At 36.6% G+C, this 21374-nt stretch overlaps 1 protein-coding gene across 1 annotated transcript in view; it reads right to left on the reverse strand.

Moving 5' to 3' along the window:
- The window catches only part of NELL1 (NEL-like 1 (chicken)), a 603019-nt gene that overhangs the window by 342492 nt on the left and 239153 nt on the right, over window positions 1-21374 (reverse strand). Inside the window, exons 7-8 of the mRNA XM_011965414.1 lie at window positions 5080-5152; window positions 3988-4070 (exon numbers count right to left, since the gene is read on the reverse strand). Of these exons, the coding sequence (XP_011820804.1) occupies window positions 3988-4070; window positions 5080-5152 (156 nt within the window). The remainder of the gene's footprint in view (window positions 1-3987; window positions 4071-5079; window positions 5153-21374) is intronic.

Consider the following 21374-nt stretch of genomic DNA (forward strand, 5'->3'; position numbering starts at 1 on the left):
TCTGTCCTGTATCAAGCAAGGGCACAGTCACTTGCCAGCATGCCTAACCCTAAAAGGAGAAAAGGAACAGTGAGCTCTCCTACACAGACCCCTGGACTGACCTGGTATCTACATCTGTTTGGTTCTGATTTTGGCTACCAATTCCTATCCAGCTTGTACACAGAGTTTCCTCTCTGGAAGGGTTCCAGGGTTTCCACCTTGACCCAAGAGGAAGGACTTCCTGCTGTTTCCCAGGACTCCCAGACTAGGGTCTTGACAGCAATGTACAGGCTCTACCAGACTTTGTGATTTCAAGTCACTGGGTAAGATGTGCATTTTCTTAAAGACCATTTTCTCTAAGGAACCATCATCCCCCCATGGTTGTCTATATTTTCTAGGTTTAAGGGTACAAATAGCAGCAGCCACCACCTAATGAATGACACTTCTGTGACATGCAACAAACCTCATTTACCTGGGCTCACAGAATCTTTACAAGAGCAGGAATAATTGTCACCATTTTACATATGGGGAAACAGATGCTGAAACAAGTCGAATAACTTATTCAAAGCTACAAATATCCAAGGAGATTATAAAATAGAGACTCAGAATCGTTATCAGCCTGACTTTAAAGCCCATTCTCTATCTCCACTATAAATTATACGACTGTCTACTCATCTTAATCAGAACTGCTGGACAACTCAAATCAAACCTCCAAAAATTACCTCCAGCCCCATTAACCAAATTCTGCCACAATCGGCCTATTTAATTAAAAATAAAGACTGGGCCCAGATAAATTTAGTGCCATAGAATTCCTTTTGCATCTGGGAACCATATTCAACTTCAAGTCTGCCTGACATCTCCAGACTCCATCTCCTTCCATCTGCCAAAAGAGTGAGTTACATTTCTGCCTCCACCAAGATGGCAGACTACATACCCTGAAGGACTTCACCAACTGAACCAACTAAACTGCTGTATTCAATATATAAATTAAAACTTTTGAAAATTGTCACAGAGCTAATATAAAAGGAAGAAAGTCACAGAGTCCAAAACAAAGTGACTGCAGGGATCCCAGGAAATAAGTGAGCACTAAAGACAACAACATCCTGAAGATTTCTAATGAAATGTGGAGCCCTTGAGCTTCCACCCTGGTGGTTGCACAGGGTATAGGGGACAGAGCTGGAAAAAAGTATCTTCCCAAGTTGGGTACCTTAAAGGAAGCCCCTATATAAAGATTTGGTACTAACATGTGATACCGTCAGTCTTAGAGTGAACAAAAAGAAGGAGGCTTGCACAAGGCAAAGAAAGAAAACTTTCATGTTCAGACCTTGGCGCCAGCTAGAAGGAAAAAAAAAAAATCTTCCTTGAAAATCCTTAAAGAATACTTTCCTGAGACTTCACCTGGCCTATCCTAGGTGTAGCAGTCTGATTCTGAGCAATCTGGTCTGAAAATACTTAAGTAGATAATGTCAAAGAATTTTCACATATTTCCAAGGAAAACAAGCAGCTCATAGCCAAAAGGGTGCATTAAGAGACCTTATTCTTTAAAAAATAATACAATAATACAATAAAAAAGAGACCTAGCCCTTGCCATAACCTTCCTCTTTGAAAAGTTACTACAAGTTCTATGTTCATACATTTCATTCCCAACAGGAGTGGTCTGAAAACTTTAGTTCAGCTCAATAAAATGATCAAACATTCATTTCTCTTTTCCTCTCTTTTTATTTGCTCATTCTTAGTAGTATCTCCATCCTTCTGCCAGTGGATGTAGAGGGTTAGAAAGAGTAATATTACTCCCTATTTATATCTTTTATCTCTCTTCCTAACCCTATCTTGTCAAACCATAAACTTTCTCAGTCATGATTCAACTTTCAGGATCTAACTACCTGAGTTCAGGTCCCAGCTCTGCATCTACTCTCTTAGGAAAAGTTATCAGACCTTCCTGGACCTCAGTCATCTCATCTGTAAAGCAGACTAATAAATTAAAGCAAGCTCAAAGGACTGTGGTAAAGATTAAAGTGACAGTGGATATAAAAGCTTAAGCATTATAACTAATACATAGTAAATGCTTGTATTACTGATTTTCCGTTTCTTTTAGATCAACGGTTGACAAACTAAGGCCAGTGGACCAAATCTCGCTCGCTACTTACGTTTGTATGTCCTGTAAGCTAAGAATAGTTTTTATAGTTTTCAAGAGTTATAATTTAAATGATTATACTTAAATGAACTAAGTCTACACATAATATCCCTGATTTTGCCTCTTGGCTTGCAAGTCCCAAAATTTAGTAGCTGGTCCCTTACAGAAAAAGTTTGCCAACGCTTATTCTAGATGATCATAGATTTCAAATTATGCAGCAAAGATGGAAGTACTCAGTTTTCAAATTGTAATTCTATACACGGTTTGGAAGGAACAGACTTAAAAATCTGCCAAAGTGCCAAAGGGAGGTTTAGAAAGTGGATTAAACCATTTGCTGCTTGCAATTGCCCACAATTAAATATCTTCTGCCTCACAAATGCCCATTTTACATAATAATGTTTTGAGAATAGAGCTCAATGTAGTTCCTAGATGATGGGTGGCTAAAAAGAGAAAAATGACATTCTCTGCAATGGGAAAGAATGACGTCCTCGAAGCTGGAGAATGAAGAACCACAATCACCTGAGACTGAGTGGCATGTTTCCTGTTCCAAAAATTTGGTAGCATGCTAAAATATAATTAACAGTATTGAGATCAAGCTGCTCCAGACAATATGAAATAAAAGCCTCTCCACGACACAAGCTGGGAAGGCAAATAATCACCTGCGTTTCACATTCCCACTATACTCTGAAGTGAAAAGCTAATGCTTCGGATCTAAGCCCCAGTCTCAATCGTTTTCTCACAAAAATTATGCATCTCTCCTTTCCAGACAAAAAGGGGCTTGGCTTAGCCAAAAACCCAGTTTGAAATAGAAACATTGTCTTCAGCAGCACAATCCATGGGTCCAAAATATAGCCTTATCTCGCAAACGCTTACCTACCCACCAATTTTTTTGCACATGCCATGGCTAATGGTAGGGAGCAGTCTTAGCCGCAGGTACAATAGGATTAATGTATCATTTTCACTGTTATTAAAATTCTTCCTTTGGCAGAGTATAATGTCTCTTAGGCCCAACCTAATTCTTTCTTCGCCCTAGGCTGGAACTCATGTCCACGACTGATTGGTATGATAACAACAGCATTAGCCACATTTTCTATTTTTTCAGTGTCTTTTTCAACAAGGCTCAAGGCTTTTCATTATGAATATACACTTTATGAATATATATTAAAGCCCTTAGTTGTTGACACACTGGGCTCTGCCACTCAATATGAACATATCTCGGGTAGAAAGTATGTCTTGCTCACCATTGCCTCTTTGTGCCCAACACAGTGCCCAGCAAACAGCAGGTCCTCAAAAGATGCTTGTTAAGTGGATGATGGAGTGGAGAGGAGGAAAAGGTGCAGAATTATAAAAACAAAGGTGTTGAAAGGCAAATTTGGCCTCCTTTGCTATTTAACTCAGAACCAGCCTTGAAATGAATTATACATTAAAAATGGAATGTAACGCCTTCCTTTGACAGTAATCTGTTCCTAACCATAGCTATTTTGCCCCTTCCGATTATGCGCAATTATTCTTACATCCAAAATGCATTAACTTATAAGAGCAGTGGCTCTGACCATAGATCATCTTACAGTATTACTACTTTAACAGCCAATGGGCAAATTCCTTTTCCACTCCCATAGAATCTACAGTGATACATATTGCCTCTTGCTTCCAAACATTTTTCAAGTAAACATTATGATACAGCTTAATAGCACCAAAGACAGGAATGGTTATGTTTACTATTGGTAGTCCTATTTTGAGTAAGAATAAAACATTTTTGTAGTAACATATAGCAGATGCCAAGGCTAAAAATGTTTCCATTATAACACATCACTCCGAATTCCAGATAGAACAGAAAAGAAATGAAACATCACAAGTGAAATTTAGATACCTACTTTTGCAGTCATCTTGGCCAAAAGCTCTTGTAAATCCATTATTCCTTGTACCAGGCTTAAGAAATCACTGCAGGTTGGGCAAGCTCAATAAAGAAAATATAAAATGTATATTTATATTGTGCTAATATAAGCAATAAAATTTTAAAACAGTAGATATATGACTATGTAGAAGAGTTTTTTGGGGGTTTTTTGGTCAATATTGCTTTGAAATTTGAGTGAAATCACAGAGGATTTCAGGTCTGGATCTTTTCCTATTTTAATAAGCAAAAAGAAAGGAACAGGAAAAAGGCACTGTTAACTAAAAAGAAAGGCAACATGACATTTTAAAGTTAAAATTAAACTCTCATTTTTACAGGGAGGTAACTGAAAAAATGTTAAGTATCATAGAAGAAGAAAAAGTAAACTCTCATCCAGGTCAAGAATCTTAATGAATAGTTTTTTAAAATATATATTAAACATATCTTTCTATATCCACCAATAGAATCTGCTAACTCTTCTTTTCAAATTTTAATTCAATAAATGATATGGGTTGGCTGCATCCCCACTCAAATCTCATCTTGAATTGTAGCTCCCATAATTATCACATGTGGGAGGGACCCAGTTGGAAATAATTGAATCATGAGGGCAGTTACTCCCATACTGTTCTCATGGTAGTGAATAAGTCTCACAAGAGCTGATGGTTTTATAAGGGGTTTCCCCTTTCACTTGGCTCTCATTCTCTTTGCCTGCCACCATGTAAGATGTGACTTTGCTCCTGTTTTGCCTTCCACCATGATTGTGAGGCCTCCCCAGCCATGTGGAACTGTGAGTCAATTAAACCTCTTTCCTTTATAAACTACCCAGTCCATAGTTTATAAAGTTTATAAAGACTACGGTATGTCTTTATAAGCAGTGAGAAAACCAATTAATACAATAAATGATACCTATTTTTTTAAAGACACAGAGTTATATAATGTAGATAATAAGTTCTCTTTCAGTATCCCCAGCACCTCAGAAGTCAACACTGTAAACAATTTGGGTCTATCTTTCCAGATGTGTTTCTCTGATATGATCAACAAGTTATATATCACAATGCTTTAAGTTGCTACTTACTGCGATTTAGATTTGGACACTGTGTTATATATCCATTCGGCATAAAGATGATCTTCCCATCTTGGATGATCCCCTTGATAACAGAAGAGACAGGTGGCAGTCAAGATTACAGTCACCAGCTCAAATGGCGCCTATGCAATCACATACTCTTGGCAGGTCAGATTATTTTTCAACAAAATTGATTCATTCAAAGGGTGAGCTAGCCTTAGTATATACTGAACTACTCTAAGGCATCCTACTTTAGGAATCTTGAATTGGACATTTACGTGGAGAAAGCTACAATTAGTTACCACTAGTTAATGCCAATTATAGATTATATCACCAAAGATACATCAATAAAAAGCATTGATTCAATAAAAATTCTCCTTAATGCACTAATCATCCTGGAACGTTAAATACTGCTGATTTACAGGATTTTTTTAAAGTGGGAAGAAATATAAAAGAAATATATTAGCCTAAAATTTTTCTACTGATTCATTTAACCAAGGAAATAAAATTAGACATTGGGAAAATTCCGTAACAATCCTTGCTCCTCAACTAATCAAGTAACATGAGTCTTTGTTGATGAGTCTTAAGACAAGAGTAAAAGGTGGTCTATTAATTCTGTAATTCAGTCTGGAAGAATAGCTCAAATTTAAGAAAGTCATCAGGGCTGTCATCTCTCAATGAAAATATTGACTTGGCTTTTGAATTTTTCAAGTTGAATTTCAAGATTCTGTTGTTAGGGTTTTTTTCTGATTTGATGGCAGAGATATTACAGAACAGATGGAAGATGTGGAAGCTGGTTCAGAATATTGAGCCTAATCTATAAATAAAATATAGGCTTAAGATAGTGATAAAAGTCTTTCAGAGGGAGTAACATTTAACATTTATGTGCTCATCTTCTAAACAGCAGAAGGCAATCAGCAAATGCTGTTTTTGACTTATTATTTCAAGAAAAAATATTAATTGGAAATATTAATAGAAATAACAGGATCACAGCACCTCTTCCACAGAATGATATGTTTATTAACCTCTTCCTCTTCAAGGATGATGCAGTGTTTGTGATTACAAGAGAAGACAGCCTTACCGTGGGGAAGAAGTTTCTGCCACTGCTGCTCAATATTAATTCATAATCTCTTGCAGAGGAATACCAGGGAGCCATTAATGGAGCACAATCTAAATGAATTAACTTCTCTCTGGGATGAAATTATGCAGTCTTTCAAAGCAAATTAACTCCTTTGAGAGGCTAGCACACCTTCAAGCATACATGGCAATTTGAGACAAGCATGGATTAGAAGTCAGGGAACCTGGGTTCAAGTTCTGGATCTGTCTCTAACTAACCGGGCAGACTTAGGCAATAAGTTAGCCACCTTCTATGAGCCCCAGTTGCTTCATCTGGAAAAGAAGTGCTAGGTGAAAAAGCTAAAGATCCACCCAGCACTCATGTTCTAGGTCAATGAAACAGGCCTCCAAACTGAAACTGTCACATTTTAGGCATCTATGCTTTCATTACTTTTCAAATAATCATAATAATAAAAGAATGTGAACAGACAGAACTATAGATTTCCATCTTATGGATTTCCTGGAACATGGAAAATTTCAGCACTAAAACAGAGGTTCCTAGGCAAACCAGGACAGCTGATTACCTTAGGTGATGCAGAATTGGTGGAAGTATATGTAACAGAAAAGGATCGGATCCATACCTGTTCATCAGAAGACCCTAGATTATTTTTACTTTTATCATCATAGAAAAGGGTACTTGGAAACCTGGAGCACATATGTCATGGTGCTAAATACCTTTCCAAAAACAAATGGAAAACTCATTTTAAAATAATACCCCATCCCACTAATCCTAAAGCAAGAAAATACAGCACACAGCAGTTTTCCTTTTCCTTTTCAAGTGACTTTACTCATTTTAGTGACATTATGAATTACAAATCACCTGCCCTCATACCTTTCCTCTGTCTGTATCTCTCCTTACTTACCTGTCTTTCCACTTTTAATCTCCGGTACCTGTGTGTGTCTGTTATAGATTAGGTGAAGGTCAATGATGTTGACTTGAACAAAAAACAGAAGTAAAAGCTGACAGCTTCCCAATGCTCATTAACACAAAAACTCAAAGCACTTGGTATTTTTTATGAGGAAAGGTCAAAGAGGTGAGCCCACATACTGGCATGAAAATTTGTTCCTACCAAATGAATCAAGATGGGAATGTTAATTTATTTGAACGGTTGTAAGTCAATGCTGGATTAAAAGAAAAGCGGTGATACCCTACAGATACCACTTATAATCTAAAGATGTCTGAGTGCATGTGTGTGTATGCATGTGACTACACACATTTATGTATATCACAGCACCTTCCCCAGAATAAGAATCAGAAGATCTGGTATTAAATTGCTATATGGACAATTTATTGCCAGGACATTTGCTGATAAAAGAAGCATTTGCTAAGCATGTAGTTTTCTTCATAAAACTACAAAAGGGATTTTATAATGTATAAAACTACAAAGGAGCTCAATCAGCTTTATTCTTCTCAAAAAAAAAAAAAATGTGTGTGTATATATATATAAAATCTATGAGGATTTCCACACATGAAAATGTGCCTTCAAGCACTACAACTTCCCCCAAAGGCGATATGGCATAAAAAGAAAAAATTTTTATTATTTCTCCTCATTTAACTCTAAATGTATCTACATTTAACTGAAAAATGCAACTCTAGCTGGGCCTGTATTAGCTGACCTATTTTGATCTCATTTTTTCAGACCTATGGTTTTTGCCATATTATTCATCTTGGCAGTGTTTCTCAAACTTCTAGTTTCTGAGAATCACCTTGAGTATCTGCTTAACATTCAGATTCTTGTGTCAACCCAAAGGATCCTGTTTCAGTAGGATTGGAGTGGGCCCAGGAATCTTAATTTTTTAAAAAAAACCTCTTCCAGATGATTCTGATGAATGGTAAAAGGACCTCACTTTGAAAAATTCTGCTCTATTGTCAACAATTTGCTTCTTTTGGAGCAAGAGGGTTTACTCATTAAAAGTTCACAATGGTTAAAATTATTGCATCCAACTCATATATAAACAGAGTAAAATCTCACTGATTTGGAACTGAACAAAACCCAACAGAATTACTAGATTATATTACAAACACCATGAACGCAAAGATAATAGATTTTCATCTTAGTATCCCCTGAAGTTCCTATTGTAGTAGATTTCACATAGTAAACACAATAAATATTTTAAAGCATCAAATTATTGAAAACTATGAATTATACAATATTGAACCACATAATTTTGAGCACAATTAGGATGTATGAAGATCATGTAGGGCGTTAGTTTTTAATTTAGGGTATATATCAGAATTTTGGAAGAGGTTGAAAGAACAGTCATGACTATTTTGAAAACTGTCTGAGGCCATTTTGATACTTCCCATAAGAACTACTTATCTAGGACCAGATCACCTGGTCATATGACCTACGAGAAATTTAAGGCTTTGATACCCTAAGTAGCTTTTCTAAAGGATACTTTAATCCTAGGCTATATACTACAGGGCTACTAACTCTTGCAAACCAAAAATAAAGTTCTAAGGCCCCCAACCATCTGAATGAACCTCCTCCTCTTGGCCAAGGGCATTCCAGAGTTAACATGGAAATCTAGTTTAGGCCATGATGGAAGAGGAGTTGAACATCCTTCATTATACCCCTCCAGCATTTACATCAACACAGACCTTAAGTCTAATGAGAAACATTTACAATATATTCTTCCTGAAGGCTGCTACTTAGAGGCTTCACCTGCATGATAAAACCTTCTTCTCCACAACCCCTTATCAGAACCCTGACATTCCTTACTACTGATAACGCTTTCAACCAACAGCCAAACAGAAAAATTTTAAATCTACCTATGACCTGGAAGCCCCCACCCTTCTGGTTGTCCCACCCTTCCAGATCAAACCAGTGTAAATCTTACACGTATTGATGGATGTATTATGTCTCCCTAAGATGTATAAAGCAAGGTATACATGAGGACCACCTTGGGCACAGGTCCTCAGGACCTCCTGAGGTTGTGTCACGGGTGCATCCTTAACCTTGGCAAAATAAACTTTCTAAATTGATTGAGACTTGTTTATCATCAGCTAGAGACAGATCGAGACATTTCTGATTAACACTAAAACCAGTGCTGGGTCACTACAATATCTGTAGGTAAAAAATAAATCATTTAAGGGAGCCCCTTAACATGAACTAACAACATATTGTTACAAAGAGCTCTTGTTATCAAAATGAGATTTTATCTTAATTGCCTTGATAGATACTAATCAAACATGCAAGACTAATTATTTGTATTAAATACTAATAATTTGCTAAGACAGTTTTCCAGTGCTAGAAAACAGAAGTCTTTCTAGGTAGCCAAATATTCCCCCTCGCCCCGCCCCCGTAATCTTATTTACACTATTAATTTGCTAAACATTCCATTTTCTTATTGTTAGTGTAATGATGAACCTCAGCTGATCTGAGGCCCTAAATAAATCCCTAAGATGCAGAGCCCAAAATTAATAAGCTTTTACTATTAGTACTGATGGAGGGCAGAAAAATGGATTTTTTTTTCCTTTTGTTTAATGCACCTGTTGCCACCCTGTACCTCCTGCTGTCAGCTCACCATGCACTGAAAAATAAATTTGCACCAGGTACATTGTATATTATGGATTTTTAATGTTTAGGGAACTAATGCCCATTATTTCTATTATTCCTAGAACGTTTCTCATTTTGCATTAAGAAATGTAGAAACATGCAATTAAAAAAATTAGAAAATTATCCAATTAGGTCCCTCCTGTGTATGGAATAACTAACATTAGGCAAGCTCTTCTAAACATGCAGAGCTTTCTGATACAAATGAAAGCAGCTTCACCACCAAGCAAATGCTAATTCTTTTTTTAACGCTCTTATTTCCCTGCAGATCTCTGTTTACATTGAAGAAAATGGTTCTATTTTTTTGTATGCTAAAATACTGAAACAAATTGCTTTGAAAGAGAGAGGAAAAAGGGGTGGGAGAGTTTCCTGCTGGGCATGTAAATATATGGATGAAGATGTGTTCTGGTTATAAACTGGCAGGGACTCAAGCTTTGGAAACAGACTAACAAAAAGTAGGACCTGGGAAACTCCCAGAGAGGTTTTCAAAATGCAACCAATCATGTACTTCTGCCCTGAAGACGTTAATAAAATATTCCAGCATGCAAAACAGCCAAGAAAGACACTTGTCGACTTTCATTATGATCCATAAAAACTGTCAGCTCATTAGCATATCATTAGCTGTCCTGCTGTTTCCAAAGTCTTAATGCACAGAAATATTAATCTTCAAATGTGTAAGATTCCCTAGTTCTGTGACTTTGACTTTCTGCATGAAAGGAAAAATAAGAATTAAAGATGGGAGGAATCCAATATAGCTTCTTTTTCAATGTGCCTATAAACATATGTTTACCATCTGTGGAATTATGGGAAGCAGCTGAGGTAAAAACAACAGCTGTGGAATTTTTAAAAAGTTGTAATCAATTTCACTTCCCAGTGACACCTCAGCTGTTAGAGGAGACAGTGATGTCCAGGTAAGGGAAAGGTTTCAGACCCCAGTTCACCAGACACAGACAGAGACAGAGAAACAAAGCCAGGAGGGCCTTGGCCGCTGTGAAAGGCTTTGGAAAGAAAAGTCTCCCTGAGGCCTCAACTCTTTAGAAACTGTCAGAACACTCAACCCCTGAAGCATCCTTATAACTTATTTCCATTCACCTGGGCTCATTTTTTAATTTTTCACCCTCTGAAATTGTAACAGCATAATCAGCTTAGAATGCATCAAAGGGAAATTGAGTGGGTAGTCAATCATCTTGATAATGAAAATCTATGACAATCAGAAGATTCAGATAAGCCTATCGCTACCGGCCAGCTTTTTTCAAATGGATGCTGTTTTGAAGTGAAGAAATTCCCAGCTTGTGTTCTGTGTCTCAGACAGGAATTACCTAATGCTAGAGGCTTATGTACCAGGCACCAAACAAGTGATTCCATCCTCTGCTATTTAATCAGCAGCACTTTTTTTGCGCTGTCCACAAGGATCCACCAGGGTGCAGAAATTCGGTTTGACAAGTGAGGAGCTTTTGCTTTTACTTTGCCTATAAAGCAACATAATAATATTTAAAATAGAGAATAATGTTATTTTAACCTGGAAGCACATCATAAGCAATTTTAGCTCTGGAGCAATTCAGCAGACGTGGTTGTTGAATCCATGAGGCAGCTTCCACAAGATAAATATTAAAAGCCTGGAGCTATGCTGACTCTCACCTGAGAAGTGGCTGCCTCTTTTTCAGGGAGATTTTTGTAGTGTTGAATTGATCAAGAAGTAGTTTCTGTAACGAGACACTGATATATTTCCCCTACCCCAGCCATTTCTTCTCATAAAAGGATAGCCAGAAGCACTGCCTGGCATCCAGGATTCTAAGGAGAAGATGAGTTTTGAAAGCTGTCCCATGGAAAGCATCTTTGTAATGAGCCATTCCATGAGGCCAGTACCCAACAAGAAGAACCGCCTCGCTCTCTAGGAAGATGGGCTATGTGAAATTGCCATCCCCTTTTGACGTTTCCACTGGGATCACCTATTCTTTGAAGCTGGAAACCCAGAAAAAGACACATTCTGTCTCCTGGTGGTACTTGGTGTAATTAAATATCATATCTCCCTAATCAATATAGTGGTAACTGTGGAAACACACGGTTAGTCCTTAATAAATATTTGTTGAATGAATAAGCAAAGACTTTGAAATCGTAAAGACCTGGGTCTAAATCCCATTTCCATCACTTCTGGGCTATACAAGGTTGGCAACTTCCTTAATCTCGGAGTCCAATTGCCTGACCTATACAATGGAGATAAAAATCACTAATTTAGTAGGATTTCTCTGATGGTGAAATGTAATTAACTGAGATAATATATGTAGGGCCAAAGTCTGAACATAGGAAGCATTCAATAACTGTTGGTTCTGTCCTCTACATTCCCATAACCCACCTCTGCAGCAAAATGATTGTCCAAGTCTCTGAATGCTCTTTGAGTTATCTGTCTGTACCAGGTATTTGAGCTCAAGCACAAAGTTCCTTATATCTACAGAGAATCATACACTCATCAAGCTGGAATAGATAATAGGAATAACTGATCTCTCTCTCTTAATGACATCCTTCCAACGAAAGCAGACATTCCTAAAAGACAGGAAGAGTGCCTTCATTTCTACAGCATACAGTTACACATACAGGGAGCATTAAATGCCTAGAAATGCATTTTTATGTGCTTAAATACAAAAAAGGGATGGGGACATGTGCTGTACACGTACTATGTGCAAGTTGCTTTTAATACGTATTCTTATATAATCTGCATTACCTTCAGGAAAGATATCTCTGGACCTTTACAAACAAGATAGATTCATAATTGGTAAATTCATTAAGAGTATATTGTCTGCCAGTTATGTACCTGGTACTTCTAAGCACTTACTGAATGAGAGAGAGTTCTGACCCTGGTGAAGCTTACCATCTAGAAAGACCAATGATGAACAAATAAACAGTCACAAAAACGATACTCAGAACCTGCTACATAATTTACAGAGTCCCTTGTTCAAAATTTACTAAACAATTGAAGAGGGCAACAGCAGGGCATTAAGCTAATCACAGGACGTTTCTAAGCACAGCCCCGTGGGACTGCACAGGTTGATGGCCCATGAAGCCAGCCCTGCCTATACTTTCAAACTGTGGTGTGAGGAAGGAAATACAGATGTTTCCGTTGGAAAGTATGTGATAGAATGACTGCAAATTGATTCCCCATTTGTACTCACACATCTTGAACAGTGACTTTGTACACAGTCACATCAAGAGGAGGAGTCTGTTTCCCTACCCCTTAAGTCTAGGGCTGGTCTTGTGACTTGCTTTGACCAGTAAAGCACTGTGGAAGTGATGGTGTGGAAGTGATGGTGTGCCAGTTCCCAACCTAGGCCTCAAGGGCCTTGTGAGCATCTACCCTACCTTGAAACATTGCCAAGCACCACGGGAACCAGCCCAGGCTGGTCTGTTAGATAATGAAAGACACATGGTCCAGTTGCCAACACTGCCCCAGCCAGGAATTAATCACCATGTCACTGAGATTATCCCAGATAAGTCAGCCTTTGGCCAACTCCACCAGCCAGCTACAGGCATATGAGTAAATCTAGAGGGGATCAACCAAGACTGATCCTTATCAACACAATTTTTCAGCAGACCTGTGAGCTTATTGACATAAGCCCCTGAGTTCTGGGGGTTTGTTGTGCAGCGATAGCTAACTGATACATGCAGTAATGGTGAAGGACCTGCAAACAGGACCTGCTCCAGGAAAATACCCTGCACATGTACTCTAGAACTTAAAATACAAATTATAATTAATCAAAAAAAAGAAGACAGCATTTCAAACAACTGAATGAAAACTGTCCTAGGCACAAGCAGGTGAAAAGGCCCTGTTACGTTCAAGAAACTATAAAGAGTAGTGTGGCTGAGGCATGGTGGGCAGAAGAGAAAATGGCATGAGAGAAGGTTGCAGAGGACAGCAAGGACCAGATCTTACACTGATCTGACACGCAACAGAGAGTCACTAAAAAAATTTAAGCAAGAGAGTAACTTCGTTGGCTTCAAAAAGCAAAGTAACACAAGTTCAACAGCTATAATAAAGAGGTATGTTCAGGATTCAAACTCAGATCTCCATCCCTTGAAACCAAGATTCTTCCTCCCGGCCCTGGAGTTCTCGTTATGTTTCTATCTAAAGCATGTCCCAGAACCAGCAGCATCAACATCACCTGGCAGCTTGTTAGACGTGAGAAGATTCTGGGTCCCAACCTAGGCCCACTGAATCAGACTTTGGAAACAGGACCAAGCTACCTGTTTTGTTTTTTTTATTTTGTTTTTTAAATTTTTACATTATAAACATTTTAAGTGCACAATTCAGTGGCATTAAATACATTCACAGTGTTATGCAACCATCACCATTATTAATCAAACTTTTCTATTGCCTCAAAGAAAACTCTGTAACCATTAAGCAATAACTCCCATGACCCCCCACCCCATTCCCTGTTAACCATTAATTTAATTTGTCTCAATAAATTGTCTATTCTTGATACTTCATGTAAGTGGAATTATAGAATAGTTGTCCTTTTGTGTGTGGTTCCTTCACATAGCATATGATTTTAGGGCTCATCCATATTGCAGTACGTATCAGAACTTCATTCCTTTCTTATGGATGAATAATATCTCACTGGATACACATACCAAATGTTCTTTATCCATTCATACATGGGTAGACATTTGGCTTCATTCCATCTTTTGGGTATTTTGAATAAGGCTGCAGTGAACGCTGACATACAAGTGTCTGTTTAAGTTCCTGTTTTCAATTCTCTTATCTATAAACCAAGGAGAGGAATTGCTGGATTACATGGTAATTCTGTTTTTAAATTTTTGAAGAACGAAGAAACTGTTTTCCACAGCAGTTGCACGATTTAATTTTTTAATTTTTTTAATTAAAATGTTTATTTTTATTTTAAATTTTATTTTTTAAATTTTACTTTAAGTTCTGGGATACATGTGCAGAACGTGCAGGTTTGTTACATAGGTATACTTGTGCCATGGGGGCTTGATGCACCTATTGACCTGTCCTCTAAATTCCCTCCCCTTACCCCCAACCCCCAATGGGCCCCAGTGTGTGATGTTCCCCTCTGGGTTCATGTGTTCTCATTGTTCAACTCCCACTTATGAGTGAGAACATGTGGTGTTTGGTTTTTGCTTCCTGTGTTAGTTTGCTGAGGATGATGGCTTCCAGTTTCATCCATGTCCCTGCAAAGAACATGATTGTGTCCCTTTTTATGGCTGTGTATTACTCCCTGGTGTATATGTACCACAATTTCTTTATCAAATAGTCTATCATTGTTGGGAATTTGGGTTAGTTCTACGTCTTTGCTATTGTGAATAGTGCTGTAATAAACATACGTGTGCATGTGTCTTTTCAGTAGAATGATTTATATTCCTCTGGGTATATACCCAGTAATGGGATTGCTGGGGCAAATGTTATTTCTGGTTTTAGATCTTTGGGGAATCACCATACTGTCTTCCACAATGGTTGAACTAAGTTACATTCCCACCAATGGTGTAAATATGTTCCTATTTCTCCACGGCCTCACCAGGATCTATTGTTTCTTGCCATTTTAACAATCTCCATTCTGACTGGCTTGAGATGGTATCTCATTGTCATTTTGATTTGCATTTCTCTGATGATCAGTGATGTTTAACTTTTTTTCAATGTTTTTTGGCCATGTAAATGTCTTATTTTGAGAAGTGTCTGTTCATCTCTTTTGCCCACTTTTTGATAAAGTTTTTTCTTGTAAATATGTTGAAGTTCCTTGTAAATTCTGGATATTAGACCTTTGCCAGATAGGTAGATTGCAAAAATGTTCTCCCATTCTGTAGGATGCCTGTTCACTCTGATGATAGTTTCTTTCACTGTGCAGAAGCTCTTTAGTTTAATTAGATCCCATTTGTCAATTTTGGCTTTTGTTGCCATTGCTTTTGGCATTTTTATCAAGCTGTATGATTGTATATTTCCACCAGCAGTATACAAGAGTTCCAAATTTTCCACAACCTTACCAACACTTATTTTCCCCTTATTTTCTACTAGAATGGGAATTTTATTTAAAAATTATAACCACTGGGGTATGCAATGACATATCATTGGAGGTTTAATTTGAATTTTCCTAATGACTAAAGATGTTGAGTATCTTTTCATGTGCTTATTGGACATTTGTATATCTTCTTTGGAGAAATGTGTATTCAGATCATTTGCCCATTTTTCAATCGGATTGTTTGTCATTTTGTTCAGTTATAGGAGTACTTTATATACTCCGGACATTAAATTTTTATAAGACACACAATTTGAAAATATGTTCTTCCTTTTTTGGTTTTGTTTTCACATCCTTAATAATCTCTTTTGATGAAGACATTTTTTTTATTTTGAAATCCAATTTATCTATTTTTTTTCTTTTGTTGGTCATGCTTTTTGTGACCAACAGAATCCATTGTGAAATGCAAGACCACAAAGATTTACCTCTACTTTTTAATTCTAAGATTTAATGCTTGTAGCTATTATATTTAGAATGTTAGTTGATTTTGAGATCATTTTTATGTATAGTGTGAAGTAGGGGGTCCAACTTCTATACACAGAATCACAGCATCTGTGAGTACAGATAGTTTTACTTCTTTTCCAATTTGAATGCATTTACTTATTTTCTTGTCCATTTGCACGGGCTAGAAATTCCAGTACAGTGTTAAATAGCAGTAGTGATATCTTTGCCTTCTTCCTGATCTTAAAAGGAAAACTTTGAGTCTTTCACTATTGAGTATAATGCTAGCTCTGAGCTTTTTCATTAACGCCCTTTATCATGTTAAGAAAGCTCCCATATGCTACTCATTTTCTGAGTGTTTTTATCATGACAAGATATTGGATTTTGTCAGATGCATTTTCTGTGTCAATTGAGATGATCCTGTGGGGTTTTTTTTCCCTTCATTCTATTAATGTGGCATATAATATTGATTGATTTTCCTATGTTAAACCACTCTCCTGGGATAAATTCCACTTGGGCATAGTGTATAATCCTTTTAATAAACTGTTGGATTCAATTCATTTGTATTTTGTTGAGAAATGTTTCATCTACATTCATAAGAGATATTAGTCTGTAATTTTCTTTGCTTATGATGTCCTTATCTGGCTTTGGTGTTATAGTAATTCTGACCTCATAGAATGAGTTAGGAAATGTATTTCCACTTTAATTTTTTGGAAGAGCTTGAGAAGGATTGATGTTCATTCTTCTTTAAATGTTTGTTGCAATTCACCAGTGAAGCCATCTGGTCCCAGACTTTATTTGGTTGAGAGATTTTTGTTACCAATTCAAACACTTTACTTATTATAAGTCTCTTCAGATTTTCTAATTCTTCATGATCCAGTCTTCTTCATGATCCAGTCTTAGTAGGTTAGAGGAATTTGTCAATTTCACCTAGGTTATCTAATTTGTTTTCATATAATTATTCACAGTCTTCTATTTTAATCCTTTTAATTTCTGTAAGGTCAGTAGTAATGACCCTACTTTAAATATGACAACCAATTGCCTTCTGGTCTCCGTGGTTTCTGATGATAAATTGGCTGCTAATCTTATGAAGAAGTCCTTGTATTTGACAGTCATGTCTTGCTTTCCGCTCTCAAGATTCTCTTTGTGTTTGTCTTTTGATGGTTTCATCACAATGTTTCTCAGTATGGATACTTTTGAGTTTATCTTACAGTTTGCTAAACTTCTTGGATATATACATTCATATATTTCATCAAGTATGAAAAGTTTTAACCATTATTGTTCCAAATTTTCTTTCTAGTACTTTCTCTCTATCTTCTCCATCTGAGACACCCCTGGTGCATACATTAGTCTATTTGATAATGTCCTACAGATAGATCCCTCAGGCCTTGTTCATTTTTCTTTATTCATTTTTCTTTTTGCTTCACAGCCTTGTTAATTTCAATAATCTTATCTTTAAGTTCCATTACTCATTCTTCAACCTGTTCAAATCTTCTCTTGTATCCCTCTAGTAAGTGTTTTATTCCAGTTGTACTTCTCAGCTGCAGAATTTCTGTTTGGTTCCTTTTTACAATTTATATCTCTTCATTGATATTCTCATTTTGTTTATACATCATTTTCCTAACTTATTTCTTTATCCATGTTTTCATTTAGCTCTTTAAGCACATTAAAGGCAGTTATTTTAAAGTCTGTACAGTAAGCTCAATATCTGTGCTTGCTCAGGAATGATTTCTATTGATTTATTTTGCTCCTTTGAACAACAATACTTTCCTCTTTCTTTGTTTGCCTGTGACTTTATTTGAACACTGAACATTTGGATGTTATAACATATTAACACTGGAGAACAGATCCTCCCCTTTACTGGGGTTTGATGAGTTTTGTTTTTCTTTACTTTTGATTGTTGAATGCTATAGTAGTCCATTTCTTTAGTCGCTTACCAAACTATTTTTGCAGAGACTGTATTTCTAGTCATGTACAGTAACTGAAATCTCTGTTCCTAATCTTATGTTATAAAGTATTTTGGGCCAGGCAAGGTGGCTCACACCTGTATTCCCAATCCTCTGATAGGCTGTGGAAAGAGGATTGCTGGAGGCCAGGAGTTTGAGACCTGCCTGGGCAACATAGTGAAACCCTGTCTGTATGAAAAAAAAAATTGAAAATTAGCCAGGCATGGTCATGTGTGCCTGTAGTCCTAGCTTCTTAGGAAGCTAAAATGGGATGATTACATGAGCCCAAGAGGTCAAGGTTGCAGTGAGCCATGATCATATCATTGCCCTCCAGCTTGGGCAACAGAATGAGACCCTGTCTCAGAAGAAGAAAAAAGAAACAAAAAAAAAATGTTAAAAGAAAAAAAGTATTTTGACAGGGATTTCCTTGAATGTCAGCAGCCAAAAACAAGAGAGAGAGAGACTCCTCCAACCCTAGCAGATGATCTCTGTGCTGGGATCCTCCTTCAACACTTAGCCAGGCTTGCACTGATCCTGGGGATCAGCCCAAGATGAAAGCTTTGGGTGTTCTCAAGTCTTTTCTGGCCTTGCCTCTTGCCCTAGGCATGTGTATGGCTTTCTAAATTCCTTGAACACACAGATGATTTTGAATGTCCTAATTGTCCAAAGAAACTCTCTTTCCAGCATTTTCTCTTTGCTTTACATGATCTACTCTGTGTCTCAACCATACTCTTTGGCCACAGGCAGCCACATGGTGTTTGTTAGACTTGAAATGTTTTCCTAAATTAATACATAATAATTGTGTCTATGTATTGGGTACATTTGATACTTGGTACATGCATACAACATATATAATGATCAAATCAGGATAACTGGGATATCTATCACTTCAAACATTAGTTATTTATTCATGTTGGGAATATTCCAAATCTTCTCTTGGAGCTATTTTGAAATATACAATAAATCAATGCCTGCTACTTTTTTCTAGCATGGAAGAGTTCTGAGTTAGGTGAGATGGAAATGAGTACCTTGTATCAGTTCTTCACATAGTCCCAGATAGTTAGAATAGACATACAAAATAATTTGTGAATAAGGTCTGCTCTGCTCATTCCACAACCAGAGACTGTTGTCCTACACTAGGAACATGGGCTGAAATCTTTCAAGACTGCCACTGGGTTATAAATGGTATGGTACAAAAGGCAAGTAAACACACCTCACAGCTTTCCTAGTCCTTTAAGGTTGCCTTTTTCTTGATTCAGCATTCACTCAGTTGCTATAAACCTTTGACTATTTTCCTAAGTTCCAACAAAGTTGGTTCTGACAATTTCTGCTTGTTTTTCAGTGTTTCTGTCGAGAAACAGCAGCTTCGGGTTTTCTACTCTAACATTTTGTTGACATCCAGCTACTTGTGTTTTAACAAGCCTTCCAGGATATTTGTATGCACTCTAAAGTTAGAAAACCACTAATCTAAAAAGTCACTAATTAGAAGCTAATTACTGACCATATGTTAGATTTGTGGGCTCTTTATAGAGAGGAGGCAAAACCCTAATCCAGGCTATCAACACATATTTCCTGTATGTCAGTGCACTCGAATTTGAAACTTCAAATTGAATAAATCAAAACCAATAAGAAGGTTGTGAAAAAAAACGTGTCAGTTCTTAGACCCTACTGTTCAGATTCTCAATGAGGAGGTCTAAGAGTACACAATAATTTGATTTTTAAAGTCTTCGAATGTGATTTTAATGTCTTTTCAGGATTGAGAACCAGTCATTGCCCTTCATTACAGATCCAGGGCCCACAAGTAAAGTAGAGCTTCACCAGGTAGTAACTAGCTACAGAACAAGAAACAGCATTGCAGTGAATATGAGTTCAGTTTTAAACTGAGACACCTGGATGAATTTCTGTTCATTCTTGGAAACACGGCAAAATTATATACATATACATATATACACATACACACATATACACATATAGTCACATATATATGTGGATCATCACCCTGAAAAAGTATGCCATTGTAAACATTTTGAGTATTTATGATGTACAAAAGGGTTGAAAACAAAATGCACCAAACACTTGAGAAATAAAATATCCTCAATATAGTTGAAGTCTTCTGGGTTTACAACACTAATAAAATTCCCATTTCCTCCTCTCAGAATTAAACTATTCTAAATTTAGTGTTTATCATTCCTATGCATTTGTTTTTGTATACATATGGATGTATCAATAAGCAGTATATTGAATTATTTGGCATTTTGAAATATATAAATGATTTAATACTGTAATTTTCCCCTACTACTAGCTTTTTCATTTAAAATTACTTTAGCAATTCATCAATTTTTGTTCAATTTCACTGATTTTTATGTTTCTTTGGATGACTCTACTACAATGTATTTAAACATTCTCCTATTGATGGACAATTAAGTTTTTTCCAAGTTTTTGAAATTACCAAAAAACAAACAAACAAAACAAAACAAAACAATCTCCTGTGATGATGCTTATACATGTATACCTGGGTATATGATCAAGAGTTTCCTCAATGTTTATACCAAAGAGTTGGGCTCCTATGTCAAAATTATCCATATTACAAGGATTCCCAAATTTCCCTCCCTATTTGTTTTACCAATTCAAGTTTCCAACACAATGGGTAAGAATCCATTGCTCAACGACTTCCCCTACACATAGCATTGTCAGATGGTTTTTCACTTTTGCCAGGCTAATGGGTAAGAAATGGTTTCTCATAATGGTTTTAATTTGCATTTCCAAGATAACTAGTGAACTTGAATTACTTTCAATATGTTCTCTAGCTATTTATGCTTACTACTTTGGAAAACCATTCTTCTGTATCTTTTGCCTGACTTACTATTGAGTTAAAAAAAGCCTTCTTATTGATTTACAGCATTTCTTTAATGAATACTTCTTTTTTGCTAATTGTTGTCAAGATCTTCTTTGATGTATTGTTAAAATTGTTAGAATTTTAGGCAGTAAACCCATCAATATTTTATTTAAGGACTTTTGCATTTTTTATCTTAAGAACTTCTCTATCCTGAATGAGATAGTGAAGATACGTTCTTATGTCGTCTTCGAAACCTTTCAACATTGTGCTTTCACAGTTAGATATTTAATTCAACTGTACTTGTAAGTGATTTTTATTTATTTTTATTTTATTTATGATTCAGGTATATATTTGAAGCTTTTCCTTATACTGTACACAAAAATCAATT

This window comes from Mandrillus leucophaeus, unplaced genomic scaffold, assembly GCF_000951045.1.
Source record: "Mandrillus leucophaeus isolate KB7577 unplaced genomic scaffold, Mleu.le_1.0 Scaffold723, whole genome shotgun sequence".
In the NCBI taxonomy this organism is placed as follows: Eukaryota; Metazoa; Chordata; class Mammalia; order Primates; family Cercopithecidae; genus Mandrillus; species Mandrillus leucophaeus.